Raw genomic sequence first — 25,685 nt, forward strand, 5'->3', positions numbered from 1 at the left:
TTTTTTCATACTAAAAGTATTGATTAATGTTTTAACTTCAATTTTGCTTTTAAATTTGTTAAAAGTTAGCTTTTTATGTTCAAAGGGTTTGTGTGTAATAAAATTAAAAAAGAGAAAGAACCAAAATGTGTGTAGGAGAGGGAATGTAACTTTGATAAAAAAAAGAAAACCTTGTCATCATGAACGTTACAAGAAAAAGAGCTGTCACCTTTTCCTGTAAATAAGAACATTAGGTAAGTGGAAAATGAGATTAGGATAAGCCGAGACTCGAACCTTGTAAGCAAGGTTCAGAAATAGATTTAGAAATGGAATGTTAGAATTTCGTTATTTTTAAATTCCATATAAAATAAATATTGTTTGCATTGTGAAAAGAATTAATTGTTCATTCTTTTATGAAAACTGAATTAAAAAGGTCAGCTAAAAAGAATGAACAATACAAATTAAAAATATATTGAAAAAATAGGTTAGTTGAGAATTCTTTGTTTGCAGAAGTGTGTTTTGGAGACGGTGCTTAGCCACGTGAGTTGGTCATATTTTGGAACCACACATCTGACGTCATAGACAAAAAGGGAATTCTTAATATAGGAGCTAGTTTTAGTCAGATCAAGGCAGTCGGCAGTTGGGCAGTTGAAGCAGAACAGTCGAGTCTGCTAGTCAGAGAGAGAGAGTTGGAGTTAGGGTTCTTGGAAGCGAAGGAAAGAATATTAAACTATGTAGATCCCGAATTTGAATTCCTGATGTCATCATTTTGACCGGTCAAATGAAATAAAGAATCACCATCGATTTTTGTAACTGTTTGTCTTCGTGTCGTCATTCAACAATTGAAGGTAATGTGTTAATCATCCTTATATGAACTTTGTATAAAACCCATCCAAGTAATGTGTCCCCCTCCTCCATCATAAGTAATGATTCACCAGTCTGATGCAAAAGAACAGAAATACACATTCATTCAATAATGAATTCCCATCATCATCTCTCACGTCTTTCTCATCATCGTCAATCCTGTATTACATGTACCTGTTATATGTCCCCGTCATCTCTCGTTATATGACCCCATCTCTATACAACATGAATTGTTTGAAGTATGGCAAAATTAACATTTCCAGAGAGGAGGAAATGAAATAAGATAATACGACAGAACAGAAAAAGAAAGACAAAGGAGAATAGAATCAAAGCAGAAAAAAAAAAAAAAGCAGAAGAATTCTGCCTTTTCTCAATTCAAAAAACTAGAATAGATTCTTGGGCCAGAATTTCCCCTATTTGAAAAACAAAAATAAAAAAAAATCTATATGATGTGTGTATCCTGTGATATTATAGGTATTACAAATTTGAGTTATCGCCCTTGTTTGTTGAATTTTTCATAGGCATCACAGTCACTTCTCAGATACTCAAACATTTATTTTCTCATCAAATAGATTTATGTATGTGTGTATGGTGGGTGTAAATATTTAACCGATAAACTGTTAAAACTATTGGTCACATAACACTGAAATTAACAGGAAATAGTAATCATACACAAAGGACAATTTATAACGAGTAAATTTTTGGATGGATGAATAACGTTCAATATGTCAGCAAGTTGAAATGCAAAATGTTCATTTCAACTTGCCGACATTTCTATTACTTTTGCACATGCACAAATTCATTCATAGCTTGAAGTCATTTAGTTCTAAATCTTTATCTGTCAGTAACTCAAACAGTAGGAAACATGGCTAGAGAGCTAAATGTTTTGCTTTCAATTCTAGCTGATGACACTCAAGTCACTTTTTTTTTTAACTTTTGAAATCAGTAATATATATATATATATGCATGAATTAAAATATATTTAAGCATATTTTATGACCGGACAGGGCAGAGCCCCCCCCCCCCCAACTCCTAAAACTACTTGGTCAATTTACATGATTTTTGGAATATATTTTTGTTTCATCACAGGTATGTACATCATACAAATTCTCCTTTATTTTATTTTTTTTTTAATATGAAAGGGAATTTTGGACAAGAATTGTGGAATTTCATTAAAAACGGGCACCTCACATCCACAAATTTTAATTATAAAAATTGCAACTTTGTCCGTTAAATGACAAATTGCAGTATTTATGCACTTCAGAAGTGTGTTTGCAAAGAGTCACATGTCTGTGCGTCAAATATTTGAGATGCTTACTCCATGCAAACGTCACATTATGGATGACCATGATTTAAAAAAAAAAAAAAAATTATGGTAAAAATAACACGTTCAAATTTATAAGGAAACCTTAGTGTACACAAGATTCACACAAGTGTAAATTCAAAAAAAAGATCAGATGACACATAAGCCAAAACATATGTTAAAAAAATAAATAGTAACAGAGAGAAGAACAAGCAGAATGTAAATTATGCAATCGTATCCCAGAAATATTTTTAAAAATATTAATATTTTATATTTATTCAAATAAAGATCAAGTCAACTGATTGACTTTTTAACTGATGGGTATAATAGAGCAGAGATGAGCTTTCTACATTAATACTATTTCTTATTAGCAGAATGGCCTATTTGGCATCACGGTAAGAATGTTAGTTAATGAATCAAGAAACTAGGGTTCAATCCATACTGTTAAATATCTAGATTGTGTATACAGAGAAATTCGACAAAAGGTTAAACAGGCGTAATCAAGTCTAAAATCAGATCAATTCAGTGAAACCATAATAGTCAATTTAACACTCTTGGGATGTAGCTAGTGACAATACCACCCAAGGGAGCATTTCAGGTGGTCACAAATGGTTATATTATAACTAGTGTTGGGATGATTAATCAGAATCGGAACTTTTTGGAGTATCGAAATCTGTAAAATTTGTGTTTATTTTTCAATACCAAAAACGATTCTGTCAATCATCTTTTTTTAATTTGATTTTGTTTAAAAACAAAATCTTCCAATGATGATACTAATAAAAAAATAAAAATAAATAAATAAAATATTGATTCTAAATTACCAGTGATACTAGAATCAACAGATTATCTCACACAAGTGTATTTTTTATGTTTGAGAAAATATCTGCACATTTAACGTGTTTTTATGGTAATCAAGAGAAATTAACAACTCTATAGTTAAATATTTAGAGATTTATAAGGAATTGAAACCAGGAATTTCGTACAGAATCGGGAAATATATTGGAATCGTCCCATCACTAATAATAACCAAAAAAGATACTGGGATTGGTTAACAGTTTGGAGGCGACATGCTTGCATCTCCCTCTTAACAACCAACCATCCATAACTGTCACCAACAATAAAGATATATTGCCATATTTTTATATAGCTGTGTGTTGTCATTCTTTTAAGCATGGCAGAAATACAATACAAAAGACCTTAAAAAAATAAGTACTTAATGGCTGTTTTGCTAAACTCAGCATTACAAGGTGTGGATCAAAGTTAAATAATTCAAGGAAAGGAGTGGTGCCAGAACCTACACTTTGATGTTAACTAGCTAATATCCACTATGTTTGACTACATTCCTTTTTTATTAGCAGGAAAACTGTTGCCTGGGGTTAAATGAGGAACACTACATTCTCCTGCTTATAGTGCATAAAACTTATGTAAATTACAGAAAAATCTTTATGATGTACCTACGAGTTATGAAACTAAGAGGTCATATTCCAAAAATCATGTAAATTGATCAAGCAGTTTTTTTACACTAAGAAAATCCAAATTTATGATTTTTAACTATTAATGTGAATTTTTTGGCATTACAAGGCTGATCTTTCAAGTCTGAATTAGTGCAGACTTATTTGCTTTTTTTTTTTTTTTTTTTTTTATGGAGACGCGCGAGTCCTTTTTGGCTTAGTCACAAAATTTGCTTTAACTAAAAATCAATTCATCAATTTAAGCGATTTTTGGAATATGACATCTTTGTTCTGTGATGGGTATGTACATGATAAAGTTGTAAAAAGATTTTTCTGTATTTTATTTTTCAAAATAGGTTTAGTTCTAACTATACACCAATTATAATATCATTTAGCAGTAATAATTTTTATTTTAAAATGTCTAAATCGCTAGGATTCTTAAAAAAAAAAAAAAAAAAAAAAAAAAAAAAAATCATAAAAACACAATTTGTAAATTTAAATAAAAACTGACCTTTTTAGGAATTGTTTTCTGTGGTGAAACTTTAAGCGACTTCCGAGTGAGTTTGGTTGGCACCATAAGGCTGCTCTTCAATGCTTTAACAGGGGCCACGGATTTCTCCTGAAATTTAACCATGCCATGATTATCCTTCTGTAGTGCTGGTGTTGATGCATTAAAATTCAAATTTGGATTCTTTAAAGTAAAGTTGACCGGTTGAAGACGTGAAACAGAAACTTTTGGTACAATGCTTGATTTTATGGCAGGCATTCGACTCTTGTTCTGCTGGATGCTATTGACCACAGAAGTTTTGTTTGGCGGTTCAGATACTTGTTGAGTGGGGGCTTTAATTACAGATGCCAGGGCTCTTTTTCGAGAACCGGGATCCTTTTGGAAACTGTTGTAAGATTTGTCACTGATTGTGGATTTATTGTACAAGGATTTTAAAGAATTTGCTTTTTCATCTGGTGGCAATTTCTTTTTCAAAGTGTTTTCTCTGATTGGAGTTGAAGTCTTACCGGCAAAAGGATACGCATCACATGCGACAGGTGCATCTACGGAAGATTTCTCAAGACTAAAAGATTCATTCAGGACATGATTTTTCATAGGAACTACTTCCACCATTTGTGGATCTTCCAATGTTAAGGATTTATTCAGAATTGACTTTTTAGTACACGAGACTTCTTCGTTCTGGGATTCCTTCATAGTAAAAGATTCATTCAGAATGGGAGTTCTAGTAATTACTTCTTTATTCTGGGATTCATTCATAATAAAGGATTCATTCAGAATTGGCTTTTTTGTAGGAATTACTCCTTCGGAATCATTTATAGTAAAAGATTCATTCAGAATGGGAGTTTTAGTAATTACTTCATTATTCTGGGATTCATGCATAATAAAAGATTCATTCAAAATTGGCTTTTTTGTAGGAATTATTTCTTCCTCGAAATCATTTATAGTAAAAGATTCATTCAGAATTGGTGTTTTCTTTGCCTCTTTCACAGACAAAGTTTCATCAATAACAAAAGACCCCACTTTGAGAGCTGATGGCTTTTTATTCACAGATTCATCAAGATTGGATTTGTCTATCGTAAAAGATTCATTTAAAATTGTCTTCTCATTCAACGATTCCCGTTTGACAGATTTATTTATGGTCGATGACAAATTTAAAGCACTCTTCCCATTCATGGAATTGCGAGCGGACAAAGAATCATTGAAAGAAAAAGATTTATCTGAAGTTGACCTTGCGTTCAGAGAATCCCTGACGATAGACTTGTTTATGGTAAACGACGAATTCAGGGATGGTTTCCCTCCTGTAGAATCACATACATAAGATTTATTGATTGTAAAGGATTCATTCAGCGTTGGTTCTTGCGAGGCGTTTACATTTTCACAAGTTTTTGTCACTGGACTATCCATTCTTAACAACATTTCAGCATCTTTGTCAATCGTAAATGACACGTTGAGGAGGCTTTTTCGTGGAGGTTTTGGTTCAGCTTCACTGTGCAGCGATTTACTGTGGTTTGGGATAAACGTCTGGCTTTCTTTTGCATTGCAGCTGGAGATATTGGGCCTTAATGGCGAAGGAAGGATGCTTTTACCTTCGTCCAATTTATATGTCTTCGTCCTGAGCCTCGACTTCATTGCATCTAAACTCGACCGATTTGTATGACTAAGAGAATTCCTCACGGCAGAGACCTGCTTTAAAGTTGGACTGGACAACAATAGGAGATCGTTGCCTGCCTCATCTGTGATAAGGGGAGAATTTTCACAATTAAAATATGGGTTGAGGCATTGGCTTTTCTTTGGCGAGTGTTCAACATCATCGAAATTTAGCCGCATCGGGTTTAGCAAATCAAATTGGTCATAAATAGCAAAGTCAGTAGAGATATTCAACTTGGACGAAGTGGCAAGTTTCTGGATGCTGAGAGGAGAGGGTTTCACGACGCTTCTGTTGGTTATATCCTGTAAGGGAGGAGCTTTATAAGGAGAACCAGAAATCATTTTACGCTTGGATTTAACAGGAGAATTCTGGTCCTTAACATTGGGTTCCATTTTTGTAACAGCAACTGCTGCAAGGGTGTTGTCGAAATTCTCAAGTTTGGATCTCCAAAGGTGGAAGACCATCAGGTCGGCATTCTCCTTCATGTGGACCCATTGCTCATCAGTTAATTCCTGAAAGCTATTAGCATTGCACATGTCATCCACTACAGCAGACTTGCGTTTCTCAAGGAAACCAACGTCTCCAACAAAAACTTCATCTTCTTCCCTGAAAGAAGTAAAGAAAAAATAACTTTTTCACATAAAAAATTAAATACGTTTCTAGTCTAAAAAACAGTTAACAGATAATTATAAAAATCTCTTTACAAAAAAAGATGAAAATAAAATACAGGTGTATATAACTGAGGATATAGAAATGAATAAGTTTTCAAACTCCTAATTTAGCTTTAAGTAAAAAACTGCTAGATCTATACCCCGTGTCCCAGACAGATACAAATCTGCACTTCAGAATAATGAAAATTGAAGGATTGAATTTCATTTACAATGTTATCTATTTGTCATGTTGAAATTAGTAAGATATAAAAAAAGATAAATTAATTATTAATGAAAATAGTTTCAAAATATTGCAAGTTATACTTAAATAAGCTGATTCCAAACTGAGTTACTTCCCTTAAGTTACAGTTAAAAATAATGTCGGATTGTGAAAGTATGTTTTGTATAATAATTACATGCCAGCTGACATGGCAAACAGATAACATTGCTTTTAGTTGAAACGACAAAAATTAACATTTGTTTTTAGTTGAAATTTAACTTTTGTTATTCTGAACGAGCACCTACAAATCTATGAAGACAAAATAAACTTCCTGTGTGTCCCCAAGCTCTTTTTCCATATTACTCAAAAACTTGATATGTATGTCAATATAGTGGTTTTCCATGGTGCTGAATTCAAATATACATGTCGTAAGGCGTGAAACTGCACTGTTTGTCCATTTTCACTGGGATTCGGCATTCCCAGGAGCTCAAAAAGGGTCACAAATGCCCCAAAATTGCAAAAAAAAAAAAAAAAAAAACTTTTTACCCCATCCATTAGATTTTTCTTAAACTTGGCGAAAATAAGAAGGCAATGTTGGCCCTTCATACTTTTCACATTCATCATTTCTTCACTATTTTTTGTGGCAACATCTCACATGCAGCACCAGAGGGGAACACAAATGCGCTGCTTGTTTTCTTTATTTTTGTTTTTTAATATATATACAGAAACAATTGTATGAATAAAATGGTTTAAAAAAACAGATTTCAAAAACTCATTAAAATTATATTTGGATTTCTACTAATATATACAGTATTGAGCTATCAGCTAAACTTGTGAAATAAAAATAAATAAATAAAAAAAATGTCAGTGAAATATATCCTTATCTCTTATCTCTATATAAATAAAATGAACTCATTTTTTCCACGTCAAATTTTGACCTTAATAGGATTAAAAATCAAGATATTTCATGCAAATATAATATGCACAAACAGCAGAACAATATCTGAGGTGTGTTATAGGCTTATTATTTCTCAAATTCCTCGATAATCTTAGATTTCTATACTTTTTCTGCTGAGAAGTCACGGCCAAAATCGGTTAAGATCAATGGAAGTGGTAAAATATTTTCTCTAATAAATTCCTCCTCACCCTGCCACCACTTAACACCGTTTGGGGATCGTTCACAAGGAACAGTTGAGAAGAGAACACCGGTTTGGCTTCGTAGTTCTTTCATGTGAAGTTATTTAAAATCACTAAACTAAGCTGCAGTGCTCTGTGGCGTAGTGGTTAGCGTGCTGGACAATTCACATTATATTTTCACGTTCGCGCCGACCTACCGTAGTCGTTTTTTTTTTTTTTTTTTTTTTCCTAAACAACTGGAATGGACTTTTCTTGGTGGCCGAACTGTTAACGTTGCAGATGTTTTTTTTTGTTTTTTTTTTCACACTTTATTTTCCTACTTTTAGTCATGACTCCGGGTTTGATCCTTCCTACTTACCTACCATAACATTTTTTAACCCCCCCCCCGTCCCGGAAACAAACACTCGGGCAACGCCGGGTACCCCCACTAGTATAATATAAAATGATTGCAGAAATTCCCCTCTGGATCAAAGTATAGTAGGTTTGCAACAACAAATGCCACATAAAAATTTAATATATCTAGACTATTAGCCACTGTTTTATGTGGCTTTAGAACGCCATTTTAGACATGTTTAGTCGTTATAATAAAATGCTACATTGAGCAACACCATCACAATATTTTTAGAGGGAAGGGTTCCTATTTTTCCCTCTAGATATTTAGTCCTCCTACCACCACCAGTCAACACCGGAGAAAAAATCTACACTGTCAATAGATAATGTGTTTACACCCATCATAACTGGATCATATACACAAACATAACATAAGCTTTCCCTTTCAGGGCTCTGCATTTGCGAGTGATTTTTCCAGTTGGCGACTAAAAATAAAAAACGCTTATCTTTTTGGCAACTTTTTTTTTTTTTTACCGACAACTCTTCTAATAGTGAATGAAAAATGTCTTTTCAACTTATATTTTCTTAAAATAAAACGAGCAAAGTCAAATTATTTAAACAGTAAAACAGTAATAGAACAATGTATTTTTCTTTTTTAAACGAAGGCTTTTGAAAGAAATATCTCTAAATGAAATTGATCACGTGGTATTATTGCGCAAAACTTTGACAGTAGTCAGCTTCTTTTGAAGTTTCAAAAAGAATATCATTGGAATAACATTAGAACTATGCATGCTAAGTGGTGGTTTGTGGTTAAGGTCTTCAGAAAATTAAAAAAACAAAAACAATTATTTTGCTATCTCTTAAATACAGCTTTATATTTAATTTAAGCTACTACTACGGTAGGTGTATAAGAATTTTTGTATGAATTTTTGACACCCCTAACACGAAATTGCGAATAAAATATAAAAAACTCGTAATTTCTTTAAAAGTGGGTTGTTTATTTTCTTTATGGATTATATTTCAAAAATAAACTATAAAGTTGTATAAAAAGTAATAGAAATATTTTTTTTTATTTTTAAAAAAACAGTAAAGAAATTAGTTGAATTTTACGAGTTCAGTATTTTTGAATTTTTAAACTTTAAAAATCTATCCAAATTTTTCTATTGATTCTATTTTTACGATATTTTCAGGGTCAATGTGAAATTTTATGCTCTTTCCAATAAACCGAATATAATATTTTAGACAAACGATTTTTTTTTTTTAATTCATGCCCGCCCCCCCATTTTGAAATGTCTATTAAAAAGTAAATAATTTACTCACCAAAGTGTTATATATCACAAATTGAAGATAAAAGATCAATAAATAATATATTCAAATTAAAAAAAAAGTGTTTTTTTTAGAAATTTACCTGCAAATCCAAAGTTTAAAACCTTTTTTTTTTTTTTTTTAAAACCACGTTGTTTGTTTTTTTTTTTTAATGAAACCTTTGTCCCTACTCCTTTAATTTAAAGTAAAATTAGGGTTTGAATTACATTTTTAGAGTAGTTATAAGCTTAGAAAGACTGGGGGTGGAATTATTCAATATTTTTCATGAAGTTTCTGACACACCTACTACTGCGGTAAGTCAATTTTCAAATATTTTTTTTCTTTAAAAAATTTACATTCTATTAAAATGTTCAGCTAATGAAGCAACCCCCCCCCCAAAAAAAAAACACAAAAACACATGAACTTTATAAAAAAAAAAAAGAAAAACACGTGTTGATGTTTCCTTTCATATCTTAAAAACTATTTGCCGGTCCCAATTTTGAATGTAATATTTGTTTATAACACATCCGAAATTCTATGAAAATTAAGATTTTAAAGGCAAGTCCTGCGGTAGTGTATCATCGACATTCACCACAAAAAAAAAAAAAAAAAAGTTGCCTTTCCGAAATGTTGTAAAAATTTATTTCCATCTAATTTTAAATTGTCCACGAAAGATTTCTACGCCTATGTGATAAGTCACTTTAATACGCGTGTGCGCGCACATATGGCACACGAATAGCCTTGGTGTGCGCTCAAGCGTACCTTAACGAAAGCTGTAAAATGGCCGAAAATAGTCTGCGGGTTCAGAGGCGCATACCCACTAGCGTAGCTAAGGGGGTGGGAGCAGGGGATGCTGTCTGCCCCGGGTGACAGCCATAAAGGGGCGACAAAATCCCCCCAATTTTTTTTCAGCCAAGCTAAGGTGTGAAAATAGTCGGAAATAGAATTTATTTATTATATATTATGTAATTTTTAAGTTTTAATTTAAGAAAATTTTTTTTTTTTTTTAGAAAACTCTTAACAAAATACTGAGTCATTGAAAAATCTTTTTTGACGATTTTTATTGAAAACTTTTGTACTTTTGAAATCATTTGATGATATTTCATTTTTTTAACTGAAAAATGAGACAGGACATATATATATATACACACACACACACACACAAGGGACGTGTAATAAGTAATGCCCCTGACCCACTTCCAGTTGTCTGATCTAGCTGAAATTTTGCATGTGCAATGATTTATATATCTACGGGTTACGTGGCAAATTACAGCTCTGAACTAATTGTGGTTTCTGTTTTACAGGTGTACTGAGTCATATGTGAAATGGAGCCTGTTGAATGTCGAGCAGTGATCTGGTTTTTGTATTTGAAAGAACGCACACCATAGGAGACTTTTGATGAAATGAAAGAAACTTATGGTGTAATGCCCCACCATATGACCTTGTAAAACGCTGGCATCGTGAATTCAAACATGGTCGGAAGTCTGTGGAAACAGCTCTTAGACCTGGTCGCCCCCCTCCCTCTTCTGCCATTAATGAGGCATCTGTCCGTCAAGTTGAGACTGCCATTTTGGAAGATCGGCGCATTACTATTCGCCAAATAGCCCAAGATGTCAAGATTAGTACACGGTCTGTGGAAACTATCATTCATGACAATTTGCATATGCATAAGGTGTCTGCCAGATGGATTCCCAGGTTGCTCACACCATTCCAGAAGCGAGAACGCGTCGAGTGCTCGAGGATGAATTTGGAGATGTGCCAAGAAGAGGAGTCAAAGTTTTTCAAAAGACTGATTACACAGGATGAAACCTGGGTCCATCACTATGATCCAGAAACCAAAGCCCAGTCAATGCAATGGAAGCACTTGAACTCACCACCTCCAAAGAAGGCAAGGGTGCAGCCCTCCGCTGGCAAGGTCATGCTCACAGTCTTCTGGGACCAGGACGGAGTAGGGATGACAGATTTCCTGGCAAAAGATACCACAATTACAGGAGCCTATTATGCTTCACTTTTTAGGAAATGAAGCGAAGCTATCAAAATCAAGAGGTTGGGCAAGATCAGCAAAGGTACCCTCCTCCTGCAGGACAACGCTCCGGTCCGCAACTCGCATGTCGCCAGATCAGAAGCACAGGCGTGTGGTTATGAAATCCTCACCCATCCTCCCTACTCTCCTGACCTTGCACCCTCTGACTTTCACCTCTTCCCAGCCATGAAGTTGTTTTTGAAAGGAAAGCGTTTCCCAGATGATGCAGCCTTGATTTCTGAAGTCACGTCGTGGTTGGAGGACCAACCTGGGGTGTTCTACAAAAGCAGTCTCCAAAGTTGCATCAAATGATGGGAGAAATGCATAACTCTGGTGGTTCCTATGTAGAGAAAGACTAATAACTGTGCCAAGTTTCGTTGCTCTACTGCTATGGGAAGTGGGTTAGGGGTACTACTTATTGCACGCCCTTCGTGTATATATATATATATATATATATATATATATATATATATATATATACACACACACACACACACACATCAACAGAGCAGTAATATTTAAAAACAAAAAGATTCAAGCAATTTATTCAAGTTATATTTGATAAAATTGAAACTGAATAAAATTTCTGAATTTCCCCATTTTAATTTTGTCTATCTCATAATTCAAAAATTAAAAAAAAAAAAAAATCACCTAATATTATTGGTTTATTCATAACAGTGAAATAGCATTACATTGCTTTGGCTAGTAAATTAAAATATTTAGTTGTCAAAGGTCAACTAAAATTAAATTCGTCCATAGAGACCTGCCTTTTCATAAATAATAACAGCTCCCTCGTCATATTCCACCCATTCTGATTGAATGAACTCTGAACATGGATATTCTGGAATTCGATTCTTCCCTATATAAATGAATGGTTACTAAAAATAAAACATGGCATCACTAACAGACATTCTGCACGACTTCAAGTAAATTAAATGCTTAGATTATTACAGTCATGAGTGTGTGTATTTGTGCGTGTGTGTGTGTATTTGTGCGTGTGTGCATATGCTACTAATCACTAATACTTGTTTTGTAGTTTACATGTTGCTGCTTCTGTGTGTTAAGATAATACTCTCAGCACATCACTTTTTCTCAATGCGCATAACACTTATAGTTTGCGCATGAGTATGCCTGTGTGTGTGTGTGTTTGGTTTACCGTGCATCTTAACTAAAAACTAATTTTATTGTCAGACAGATCAAATGAAACACGCTCCGGCTAGTGAAAGAGAATCGTTCATTTTACTGGAATTTGAAAATAAAATAAATAAAATCGACTTTTTTTTTTTGGTGGGGTGGCGGGGTAAATCTTTTTTTACTATTTATTACATATAAAGAAGTGGTTAAAAAAAAAAAAAAAAAAACTTGAATATATACATGTTATCAAAGGCTAGATAAGTTACTCTTCTACCTATTTGATTAAGTTTATAGTGTTTTTAGTCACTATATGGCCACCAAATAGTCACTACTGGATACTTACATAGGCAACCATTTTTCACATAAATCTTTGTTTTTCCGACTAATAAAATAAATATAATCAGCTGTTTTACAGCATTTAACGAGAAGTTGATTAGAACAAAAACATTGCAATGAAAAAGTTTTGACTAGATTCGTTCATTTGTTAAATTTAACTTCTTGTGAAATAGCATTTTAATTTTAAAATTTTTTAGTTTTTCTATGGATAGCATTTATTCACAAAAATATAGTTTCAGATTTACGCAAAAAAAAAAAGAAAAAAAAAAAAAGAAAAGAAAAGTCAATCATATTGATTTATTTCGTTTTTTGTATACAAATTTCAGTTAAATGAACGATTCTACAATAGTCGTAATGCATGTTTCGTTTCATATGCCCAACATTTCAGATTTCACAATTTTGATTCACCACATGATTTCAGCCATTAACTGAGCCGGGTACAGCTAGTATTCTATAAAATTGAGAAGGAGTGTGTGATAGGACATTTCTCAACCTATATACTCAAATTTTTAATCTACAGACTTGAAATTTGGTATATAGGATTAATCAGACATGTGGAAAACTAATCGGTTTTCATCTGGAAAAACGGCTGCTAAGGGGTCAAATTTGAAAAATTGGCACATGGGAGTTGTCGGACTTTCAACTGTTTCACGAGTGCACATGCACAATCGTGAAATATGACAGCCTTTTCATGTTAATAAGGTTTGAAAACACTTTGTGAAGGCTGTGTCAAGCTGGTGTAATGGTTATAGTACTTGATTGACTGTCTTTAGGTCTTGGTTTCAATCTCAGCTCGAGTATTTTTTTTTTTCTTTTACTTAGTAGTTAACTGCTTAGAAAAAAGGAATTTGATGTTACGTTGATTACCAATGATATTTATGTTTATAATAAAGTAGCAATACACATGGACAATAAAATGCTTTGGATAATCACAGATTTAAAGAGGCTTCTGTTAAAATAGTTATATTTTACAAACCAAACCACTTTAAGTTTTCAAAATACCATCGTTTTGTTCGGAAATGAATATACTTTCAAATGAATTAATAAATAATAATGTACATTATATTTTTAAAAAGTTTTAAGCAAATAAAGTGATAAAAATGTTACCATCATAAAACGGTGTTTTCAATAAGATTTTGTAACGCCCCCCCCCATTTATAAATGTCCATACCGTGTTTGTAGTAGGAATTTTTTTAATGAAATTTGGAAACTAGCCAGAAGGAATGTCAATTTTAATAGTTTCGGCTGTCCGAAATATATTTGACCGCTCATTTTTTTGTGGGGTTAAAAAAAAGATTTCAACATGACAAGTTTGGAAAATTTTGAAAAAAATTTTCTTCGGGCATCCATCTTTAAATAAAACAATCTTTTTACTATGTTTATCCGTTGAAAGAATAATAGTATATCGTTTTGTCTTGTGGTACGTAGCAATTTAAAAGCATGATATCAAGGGAAAAAAAAATCGTTTTTAGTTTGAATGTAGACTGATGTAGTATTAGTAATATCATCATCATCAGCAGCAGCAATGGCCTGGTGTAAACAGACGTTTTTTTTGTTGATTTTTATTCCAGATCGACTTTCTTTATTGAAATTCTGGTTATAAAAAAATTTCTTACATGTTTAATTAGAGCTATTTTGTTAACCATATAAATATTTGAAAATGTGGATAGTAGTCAAATTTTAAAAAATATCGGGTTTCACTTTAAACAGATGTGAAATATTTTTTTTTTGCTTCACATGTACGAGCGGTACCAACCCTTTATATTTTTTAAAATTTTCGTCTTATGTTTTCTGCAGATTATTATTGAATGGAAACTAATCTACCCGATTATAAAAAAAAAAAAAAAAAAAAAAAAAAAATGCAAAATCGATATTTAAATATTTGTTGGAGGTGCTCAGTTATAGAATAAAAACAGTAAAAGACATTAAATGTAATTAAAAATCAAATTCATTCAAAATTTGTGAATAATTTTTCAACTTTGGTAAAAAGTTTTTTTTTGTACTTTTACAGTTTTTCGCCGAAAATGGAGATGCCTTTTTATTTCCGGGCACCTGTCGTTAAAATCAGAGAGAAATCAGTATTTTAACTATGAGCGAAGTAGGTAATAAATAACAAAAATTATAAAAGTATTTTATTAATTGTATTTTCTTAAAAAGACTTTTCAATAAATGTCTTTACAATTATATTTTGATACATGTTTATACAAGAAATGTTTTGGTTTTCAAATGCGCTCACAGTTTAAATAATTATGAATATGTCATTTTCTGTTTTTAATAATAAATATATATATATATATATATATATATATTATATATATATATATATTATATATATATATACACACACACACACACGTTTCATGAAAAACTTTCCCGTTTCTTCATTTTCTGCAATAAACTGTAGAAGTACCTTTTTAATTTTTTTTTTAATATTTAAATAGGTGGGACAAAAAATACTTCGTACTTTACCAAAGATCACGTTTTCTGAATAACATTTATTTTTGACTGTTTGTTGTAATTCTTGTAAAGTTTCATAATAGATGTCAAACACTTAACAAAGAAAAAAATAAAACTTGCTTAGATCTTACATCTAACCCTAGGTACAAGTAGCAAGCCTCCTCCTAAAACCTTAGCCCTAACAATAACCCCAAGTCCAAGTGGCAGAGATCCTCAAACAAAATTCCTCTGTAAGCTACATAAGCGTCAAAAAGAATACTTTTCCTTCAAGAAAAATGCACATGATTAATCTCCCATAAAAAAATAAATTGGTCAACTGTCCTAAGACGCTAGAATGGTTTTGAAATGGTGAATTATTTTACATTAAATTTATGTGAAATCAACCGTCACTCTAAATTCTAAAACAATTTCCCTTAGCCCTATCATTAACCCAAAGTCAGATTGGCAACCTCCCCACCTCATAATTGCACAAAGACCCTCTTAAAACCACACATAATTGCCTTTTAGAAAACAAAAAAAAAACAAAAAAAACTCAGGATTTATCAATCATAGAAAAAAAAAAATTGGGTTAACTGCCCTAAAACGCTGGAATGGTTTAAGATGGGAAATCATTTACATTAAATTCCCAAATAATTTTTGTTTATCTTTCATTAAAGTTTTTCAAAGTGTTCTCACATAATTGTCTACAAAGGTAGAATCACATTTTTGGAGAGGTGGTCAGATGGGGAGGGGTAACAAAAGGTATTAATCTACATTAATAGTAGTGATGGGACGATTCGAAAATTTTTCCTGATGCCGATACTATTACCGATTCCTTTCAAAATTTCAGATTCGATTCCGATTCTTTTAAAATGTATACATATTTAATTAGAGATTTGTTTTGTTTTGTTTCTTTCCTAAATTTTCAAATTATTACATAAACCCCTGGGTAATATCCGCGTATATTTTTTCTCAAATGTTTGCTCTGTAATTGATTAAAAATTAGAAGACAACAAAACATTTATTTTGATTTTAAAACAAAGCTATATTGTATCAGTTCGTATTTACTGTATAACATGCTACTTACATAAATAGTTAAATAGTTGAAAATATTCGAAGATTGGTAGGCAAAATAAGAAAACGATGCAAGAACAACATTCAACAACGTCATCTCATTGTTATGAACGAATTTCTAAATAATAATGTTACTATTTAGAAAAACATTTTTACCGTGAGATTGCGTGAGCTTTCTGTGCCTTCTCTCTATGAATGAACTAAAGTTTTATTTTAATTATAAAAAATTTTTGGTAGGTTATTAAATTGATTTACTTTGCTATAAAAAATAAAACAAAAGCAAAACGAAGTACAAATGGTGATGATGACGACGACAACAACGACGACTTTGTAGATTAACATGCAGCTAAATCCCTATTTAAATATTTATGAAATAGTACTTTTATAGATTACGTGTTGGAACATTTTTTTTTTAAATTGACGGAAAGAAAAGCGATCATGGTACTTGTGCCATTTACGTCTCTCATTAAAAAACGAAAATTTCAAAAAACAATTATATTCTACGTACCCGTTATGGAATGAAGTTATCCTAAAAAAAAAATCACTTAATTTCATCAAGTAGTTTTGTTTTTACAACTTGTTTTCAATCTCGGGAACATGAAATTTCTCTAATAAATCGCTTAATTGATATCAAAGGGAAGTAATCCATTATATTTCGACCAAAATCAATGCTAATGGCGTAGTATAGATTGACTATTCCGAATGCCTCGAATGAATGCTTTTAGCGATAAAAACAAAACTACTTGATGAAATTAAGTGAAATTTTTTTATGAGAACTTCATTCCATAATGGGTATGTAGAATATAATTGTTTTTTTTAATTTTCGTTTTTTAATGGGGACGTAACTGCAAAAGTACCTCGATCATTGTTTAATTTAGAGTGTGAGATCAGTTTCAAATATAAATGTAACGTAAAATGATCATCGTTTCTGGCCACCCTAATTCTTTATGGATGTTAACTAAATTGTTTCCCCACTAAATTAAGTTCGATTTGCAACGTTGTAAAACCATGTGTAATCGTTTAATAAGTAGACACCCCTCCTCCTCCAATAAGCGCACATAATTTAAAATTGGTAACACACTACAATGTTTTGGAAAAGCAGCTCATTCTACGTTAAATTTATTTGTGAAATTGACCCTCTATTTTAAATTCCTAATCGTTTTATATTTATTTATTTATTTTTTATAATTATGAGTGTTTATAGGCAATGTTTATATTTCATTTTTAAATATTTACGTGTAAAACGGTACAAAGATGTAAATAATGTATTCTCGTGAAATTATCGGTGTTTTTTATTCCGTTTTCATTTTTCGCCCATTGCAATTATATCTTTTAGTTGCGATAAGAAAAGTTTGATTCTCCATTTTATAAACGACACAGCCCTTTCCTACTATTAACCCTAAGTCCGTGATAATACAAAAAATAAAGCGATTATTTGTGTTTTTATGATTTTGCCGATTGGGTTGTGAGTCAATGGTAAAAAAATTAGTTAACTGCTTTAAAACAATTCGAATGGCTGGGAAACGGGGGATCATTTTATATTAAATTTAGGAATTTAAGAAAATTGGGCAACGGAAAAGGGCAATTTTCGCCCGCTAGGAATAAAAGGGAAATTATTGAATAAATATCGATTGAAAATTAATTTGAGCCCGATTCTTGCGGAAGAGGACTCCCCAATCCCCCACCCCAATTAAAAAATTGGAATATACTAATTGTTCTATTTTGAGCTCTCGAATGCGGGATTTTTTCGGTTGAAATTGAGAATCTGCACATAATTTTGGTTCGAAGTCAAATCGACCGAAACATTAGCAAAGTTTAGTATCTCTTCTGATGCTACACTTCACCTCTTTTCGTCCAATGAAGGAGAAATGACTGAGGCAAGTTAATTTTTGTTCCGACCAAAAGTGCCCCTTTTAGGAGCTGGATATTCCCCATATTTAAAAACGACTGTGTCTAAGTGTACTTTCTGTGTGTGTGTGGGGGGGGGCGCAAGTAAATAGAAACATTCAATATAAACAGTAGTTCAAAGCATGTTCATAACTTATAGACATCGATTTTATTTGGGTTTAAAAACCCTTCACATTTAAATTTTCTTTTTAATATAGTTTTTTTTGGGGGGAGGGGGGCTTTTAAAAAGACTCTTGAACAACAAGCTATTTTTAATAGATATTTATTTAATAATTGCCCGAAATTTATATGGGCTACTAACTCTCCATCCTAAATTCTAAAATAATTTGGTTTTTAGTGGGTTCACAAATATCGCTCAAAAGTAGAATTCCAATGCGGGTGTGGGGTACTTTTAAATGTAAATATAATTTCTTTTTCAATTTGAAAAATTTCTAAATATTTTCTCTTTATCTATTTTATCCAGACTTTGATAAATTCATTGCGATATATTCATGTATATTTTTAACGTTTCCCCTACAAAAATACAAAACAAAATTAATTGCTTTTTTTTGGCATTCCTTGTCATATTTTGCAATGCCGAGTAAGGGAGCGGACAAAAACCTAACCCTTACAAAATCCAACACTATTATATTCTACTTTTGATTTAATTAGCAATAATGTTTGATATTATTTTTCTTGACAAAATATTTCTTTAAATTTAAACAATTTTTTCAATACATTGAAAATAAACTGTATTCTTATAAATGTTATCTAGCGAATTTCACTTTTATTTTGTTTATATTACGCAGATAAAATAAATTTAGATCTTTTAATGTTATGATCTATAGAGGTTAGTTTTACTAATAGTTTAAAAGGAATAAATATTTACAAAGGTATGAGCAATGAAAAATTAACATAATAAAATATGAAAAGAATCAGTTTTGGAATCGGAAATCAGGCAGGAATTTTTCCGATTCCGATACCCCGAAAACTACCGATTTTTCCGATTCCGATTAATCGGTACAACACTAATTAATACCAAAGAAATATTGCAATATATTCATTTTTAAACAGTCCTAGATTTAGATTTATTATTTGTGCATAAAACACTTTTTAAAGGTTGTGGCAAGCTGGCTTAATGGTTATCGTTCTTGACTCACTGTCAAGTTTCGATCTAAGTTTGATTTTTTTTTTTTTTTTAGTTTCAAGTGAACCATTTCGAAAAAATATACTCACACGTCTCAGTTTCTTTGTTTTTTTAAACTATATTGGGTACAATATAACAATCAGTAGAGGATTGATTGTGCAAAATCTGCATAAACTAAATATATTTATGCATATTTTCAACTAGGCTATGCCAGTTGGCCTGCTAGTATATATACAGGGTGACCCCCCCCCCCAAAAAAAAAAAACGCGATATCTCCATTATTTATTCACCGGTTGCCCTTATTTTACAGGACATGGCAGAATAAATGACCGTGAGGACACCAAGACTCCAGTGGAAACTGGGACAAACAATACACGGTGTTAAATTTCGTTCGGACAAAACACTAAGAAACGAGGCTTAATTAGAGTTGGGGCCCGTTTTTGTTGGGTCACCCTATATTATTATATATATATATATATATATAGATTTAACGTATATGTTAAATAAAAATTTCAAATTGTCACAAGTAAGCTCAATAAAAAATAAATTTACACTTTCAGAGTATATATATCGGAAGCAAACATTCCAAACTGAAGATGTATTTATATCAAACTCCCAATCATTTTAGTAGTAAGATAATGCGTCTTACAGGTGTTTAATTGAATGGTAGAATTTACGAAACAACTCTGAGACAGATTTATGTTCCTCGGAAAAAAAATTCTTTTTTTCCTTGGATTAAAAACCATAAAAATTGGAAGGAAATAGAAACCCTTAAAAGTCAATTCTTTATTTCCCTCCAATTTTTATTCAAGGAAAAAGAAAATCTGCTTTTTTCTGAAGAAAATAAATTTGTTCCTGAGGAGTTGTTTGGTAAATTCCACCATTCAACGAAGCATATATAAGACACACTAAACTAATAAAATAATTTGAATGTAATATAAATACATCTCTGGTTTGGAACGTGCACTTCCAATTTTATATATATATATATATATATATATATATATATAGTAAGTTATAAAATGTGTATGGCGATTAAGCTACACTGAATATTCCGCGTTTCATCCACTCTAGGATTCTTCAGGCTTATGCGCATAAGCCTGAAGACTCCTAGAGTGGATGAAACGTGGAATATTCAGTGTAGCTTAATCGCCATATACATTTTATAACTTACTAACTAGCTCTACCTATGTATTGAGCACTTTTGAAGTAAATACTTAAAGTTTACGCATAAATCTATACTTTCGTATATTAATTTTATGTGAGTAAATTAAGTAGTTATATATATATATATATATATATATATATATGGTTATTTAAATTGTAAAACAAATTGTCTAAATGTTTATACTCACTCTTCACTGTCAATGTTAAAATCAAAAATGGCATTGTGAATTGAATCAAGCCCTAAAAAAAATAAAAATAAAATAAAAAATAAATAAATAGATAAATAAAAAAAAAAAAAATAAAAAAAATAAATAAATAAATAAAATAAATAAAAAACATTTATCAATTTCTACACAAGGCAAGTAATAAATGTAACATTTTACGGTCAAAAACGGTCTTGTGACGACGACCGGTTCTATGCATGCACCAGATGACGTCTGGACCTGATTTACTTTAACTAGTTGAAAAACTGAACAAATTTCATGTACGTCGCGTTAGGTCAGTTGATTAGCACGTTGGTTCATTAACTAAACGTTTTGGGTTCGAATCGTGGTGTGAGAAGTCTTTTTTTTCTTTTTTTTTTTTCGATTTTTTAAATTTAAATATTGAATCAGTGTTATTTAAGCCATTTTTCACATAACGTTCATTTTTCTGTTTTTTTTTTTATTACTTCGCTTATCAACCCCCGACCACACACCCAAAAACACCCGGGTACCCACCGATTTTTTAAATTTTAATATCGAAACAGGCTTATTCAAGCCATTTTTCACGTGTTCATTTTTCTGTTTTCATTGTTCGTTTGCCTTACGTTAGTTTTTTTGTCGTTTTTTTTTTTTCAATGTTTTGATTACTCACCCCCCACTTAAGTTAACGTTTTCTTTTTTTACTTCGCTTATAACAATGCTTACGTCGTCGGCATCGTAATGCTCGACGACTTCCGTGCGCGCACCTGTCAATTTGGTTCTTACTTAAATAAATTTAAATCTTTCACTACCTCATTCTGGCTGGCCGATTTTATATTCAAACTTCGCCTCAGGGCTTCCGATTCGATCCTACCAACTTCCCCCCCCTCCTCCCGGTTTCTTTTTTATTTAACACCACACACACCTACAAACACCCGGGCAATGCCGGGTACCCCCGCTAGTCTATATATATAAAAGCGAAAATGTGTGCGTTCGTATGTATGTATGTGTGTTTGTATGTCTAGCAAAAACTTTCCACATGGGTCACGGATTTTCGCCAGATCGGTATCATTTTAAACTTCCAACCTTCGCCCGACAAATATAAAAAAATTGGCCAAAAACGTTAATTCTTCACCCTGAAATCAGTATTTTTTTACAGAGGGGGGGGGGGGGTCTGCAAAAACCGTCCTCTCATGACGAGTTCGGTTCTACGCATGCGTCATACAATTTCAATTGATGTCAGAATGTTCATGATGTAAAAGATAGAAGCTTGGTTTTAGATGTCTTAAAAGTAACCAGCTACTTTTTTCCCCCATTGCATCACATGCTCAAGATCAGAAGAGAGAATCAAAGAGAACTTACTCATTTGCTGCCATAGATGGCAGTATTGTCATCAAAAATGTCTACGAATGATCTAAGAATGTAATTTGGAAGATCATTAATATAGATCAAGAAGAGAGTTGGACCCAGGATGGACCCCTGAGGGACTCCAGCATTAATACTATGAGCTTCTGTTTTCTGCCCATCAACTACTACTCTTATAAACCTATCAGAGAGAAATGATTTAATAATTGAAAAGACATTTCCAGCTATACCATAACTGGAGATCTTGTGAAGTAGACCTTTATGCCATACCCTATCAAAGGCCTTAGGTATGTCAAGAGGAATTGCCCTAGAAAGGAAGCCTCCATCGATAGTTTCGCTAATTCTATGAGAAATAACTGTAAACACATCCGCTGTAGATCTAGCAGAATGGAAACCATATTGCATGTCACTAGGAAGGTTATTTTTGCTGAGGTGGTTAACTTCTCTATTTAACACAGATTCAAGTAACTTACTCATGACGCACAGGAGACTTATTGGTCTATACTGAGAGGGAGATGACTGATCACCTGAATTCTTAAATACAGGCTATACCGATGAGATTTTCCAGGGTGTTGAGAAGAAATTCTCCTTAAGATAATGCTTAAACAGCTTTGTAAGTATAGGCGTTAGTTCTGGTTGAAGCTTTTTGAGCACTATAATTGGAATGCTGTTGGAGCCAGTTGCTTTACTGGAATCAAGGTTTTTGATTAGCTTGGCAACATCACGTAAAGATATTTGTATGTCGCATAGCATGTTTTCTGATACCGGAGGAAATACGGGGGGGGGGGGGGGTTCTTGGTCACATAGATAAGAATTAGCTGCAAAGTTCTTGGCAAGAGTTTGGCTTTGTCTGATGCTGACGAGATTACTTCAGGTCCATTGACAATAGTTGGGATAGAGCACACGCTTTTGTTCAGGATCCTGTTTGCTATTTGCCAAAAACTGGTGGGAACCAAGCTGCTGCTCAATTACTTTAGACTTAATGGACTGAGCATACAACTCTCTTGCGTTCTTCATTACTCTTTTAGTTTTACAGTGGTTGCTGGCAGTGCTAAATGTGGTTTTAGTCCCAGTACATCTGTTACGTTGGAAGCAATGGAAAAAGTGATTTCTGTGCGCAATGGCAGCAGAGCAGCACATTCTGGAGAGAACCACAGCTGCCTGTTTTTTGGTACTTGTGCACTTTTGCTACCCTGCTGAAATAATATTTCAAAAGCCATTCTTAACATGGAGATGGGAGGGTGTTTTGTAACTATTCTGTGTTTCCACCTAACAATTTAATAATAATGAAAATATTGTGAAACTTGAATTTAATCTTAAAAATAGCACGGTATCAAAAGTGCATAAGCACTTTTTTTTTCTATTTTGTAAACACGGTAGTAGGGTTTTTCGGGTGTGCCGAAAACGAATATCATGTAAATTTCCCGTAAAGAAATAGTTTCCCTGATATTAAGCAATGTAATTGTTATAAGTGGTGGCCATTGACAATGGCCGCCATTGTTGTAGCGTTTGTTGTACGTACAAGCACGCATATTTTTGCTGTGAAACTACTTCTTTACGGAAATTTTAAGTGTGAAATTCGTTTTCAGCATACCCGAAAAACCCTACTTCCGTGTTTACAAAATAGGACCCCCCCCCCCAAAAAAAAGAAGGTAAATTTATACAAACACCGTGACAGCGAATTAACCCTAACCCTGTCACGGTGTTTGTATAATAATACCAAAAAGAAATACTGCACTTTTGATACCGAGTTATTTTTAAACAGTTTTTTCAGATTAAATTCAAGTTTCACGATATCTTTTTTTGTTAAATTGAAAAGTTACAAAACACCCTCCCGATGTTAAGAATGGCTTTTGAAATAAATAGAAAAATTTCACTGACATTTATTAAAGTTTAGATTTTTGAGCGATTATCAAGAGGGGGGGGCCATGGCACCAGAGTTCTTTTGAACCGAACAACGCTTTAAAATAAGTTAAAACACAAAAACTTACCTTTTTCGGTGTGCTGTCGCTGTCTATAATAAAATATGCTCCGTTATTTTCAGCATCTTTGTATTCTGCATAAGTGCCACTAGTGTTGTTGAGGTTTTAAAGTAACTTTCAATATTTTAAAATGTCGGCATTTTACTAAGAATTTTAAAGCTAGAAATCCGTTTTATTCTTTTATTTTTTACTTGACAGTTTAAATACTTTCAAATTTTGAAGGGTCGCGAAGCAATTACCTTTTTATATTATTAAAAAAAAAAAAAAAAAAAAAAAAAGATTAAAATAGCTGACTTGTTTAAAAGATACGAAAATTCATTCTGGTTAATTTTAATTTTTAAGATTGTTTTAGTATTTTACGAGGTACTTGTACAGTTTAATCAAAACATTAAAAAATGAAAATATCGAAAACGGTTATATTGTACGTATCCGTTATGGAACGAAGTTCTAAAAAAAATTTCACTTAATTTCATCAAGTAATTCTTTTTTTTTTGCAACGAAAAAACAATTCGATATTAGTTTAGTACGAGAGAAAAAAAAAACCGTAGACATAGACGAGAAACGCACACACGCGAAAAATGGATTTTATCAATATAGAAAAATAAATAAATCAAAAAAGAAATGTCTTACCCTCGGACACAATAAATAATTCGTTTGTTAATCTTGTTACGCCGGCCAACATTCTTTCTCCCATTTTAGCCAAAAGTTTAATTGCTTTGTTGTTAATACAAGTTTAGGTTAAATATTCGACAAAGTCAAAGAAAAAATGGTGTTAATCAGCGAAAAACGGCATCTTAAAAATGATTAGAAAGGAAACATCATGGCAAGGTGGAGCACTTTGAAAAATAAATAAAACTTTAAAATTTTCCCTCTTTGTTTTGATTGGTCCAAAAATTGCCGTCATTCGGTTAACTGTCGTGAATGGATTTATCACAATTTACGGCATGTTGCAAACAAGGCCACCGCCTTAAATAATCCCGTCCCACCTCTCTCTATCTCTCACTGTCTAAATATTAAATAGATAAGATTAACGGCCATAAACTTCCACCAAATGCGATTTCCGCTAAATTCAGTAATTTTTAAGTAAATTCTTAGTATATATTTTTCTAGAAATAAATCTTAATTATCACACCTGGCGTAGTCTATCCTCCTGCTTCGCAAAAACTGTAAATTCTACTTTTACATCCGCAAAAAAAGAATTACATTTTTTAAAAAATTAATAATAAAGGGGAGATCAGCATTTGACAATTATGGCTCGGGCTTGACCGGCAATCACCGGATTAAGCCGAGCTTTGTTCAAATGTTGAAACGCTAAATCGACATATTTTTTTAAATTATTTTTTTTAGTGGTGGTGGATATTTTTTAGGTGATGGGGGGGGGTATTTTTTTAGACGGACTCTACGAGAGTGGCCGCCCCCTAAAAATGCGTGTTTTCCACCTTTTCTAACTTTTTTCCGACAATTATCATAGATTACAGACTTAAATATATTAGCAGAAAAAAATGTGAAAAATAAAAAAATTTAATGACTTTTAAGAAGGGGGGGGGTCACTTTCTC

At 32.4% G+C, this 25,685-nt stretch overlaps 1 protein-coding gene across 3 annotated transcripts in view; it reads right to left on the reverse strand.

Moving 5' to 3' along the window:
* LOC145243670 (uncharacterized) overlaps positions 1–25,269 on the reverse strand; it is a 41,053-nt gene extending 15,784 nt beyond the window's left edge. The window contains exons 1-3 of one of the 3 annotated variants that reach the window (XM_080106718.1): positions 24,759–25,269; positions 20,788–20,839; positions 4,109–6,359 (exon numbers count right to left, since the gene is read on the reverse strand). In XM_080106718.1, coding sequence (XP_079962844.1) covers positions 4,109–6,359; positions 20,788–20,839; positions 24,759–24,822 — 2,367 coding nt within the window. In that variant the 5' untranslated portion in view covers positions 24,823–25,269. The remainder of the gene's footprint in view (positions 1–4,108; positions 6,360–20,787; positions 20,840–24,758) is intronic. The other 2 variants (XM_080106717.1, XM_080106719.1) reach the window with 2 other exon arrangements.
* Positions 25,270–25,685: the final 416 nt, after the last annotated feature.

The sequence above is a fragment of the Euprymna scolopes genome, chromosome 22 (genome assembly GCF_053919585.1).
Source record: "Euprymna scolopes isolate OS-2025 chromosome 22, ASM5391958v1, whole genome shotgun sequence".
NCBI classification, from domain to species: Eukaryota; Metazoa; Mollusca; class Cephalopoda; order Sepiida; family Sepiolidae; genus Euprymna; species Euprymna scolopes.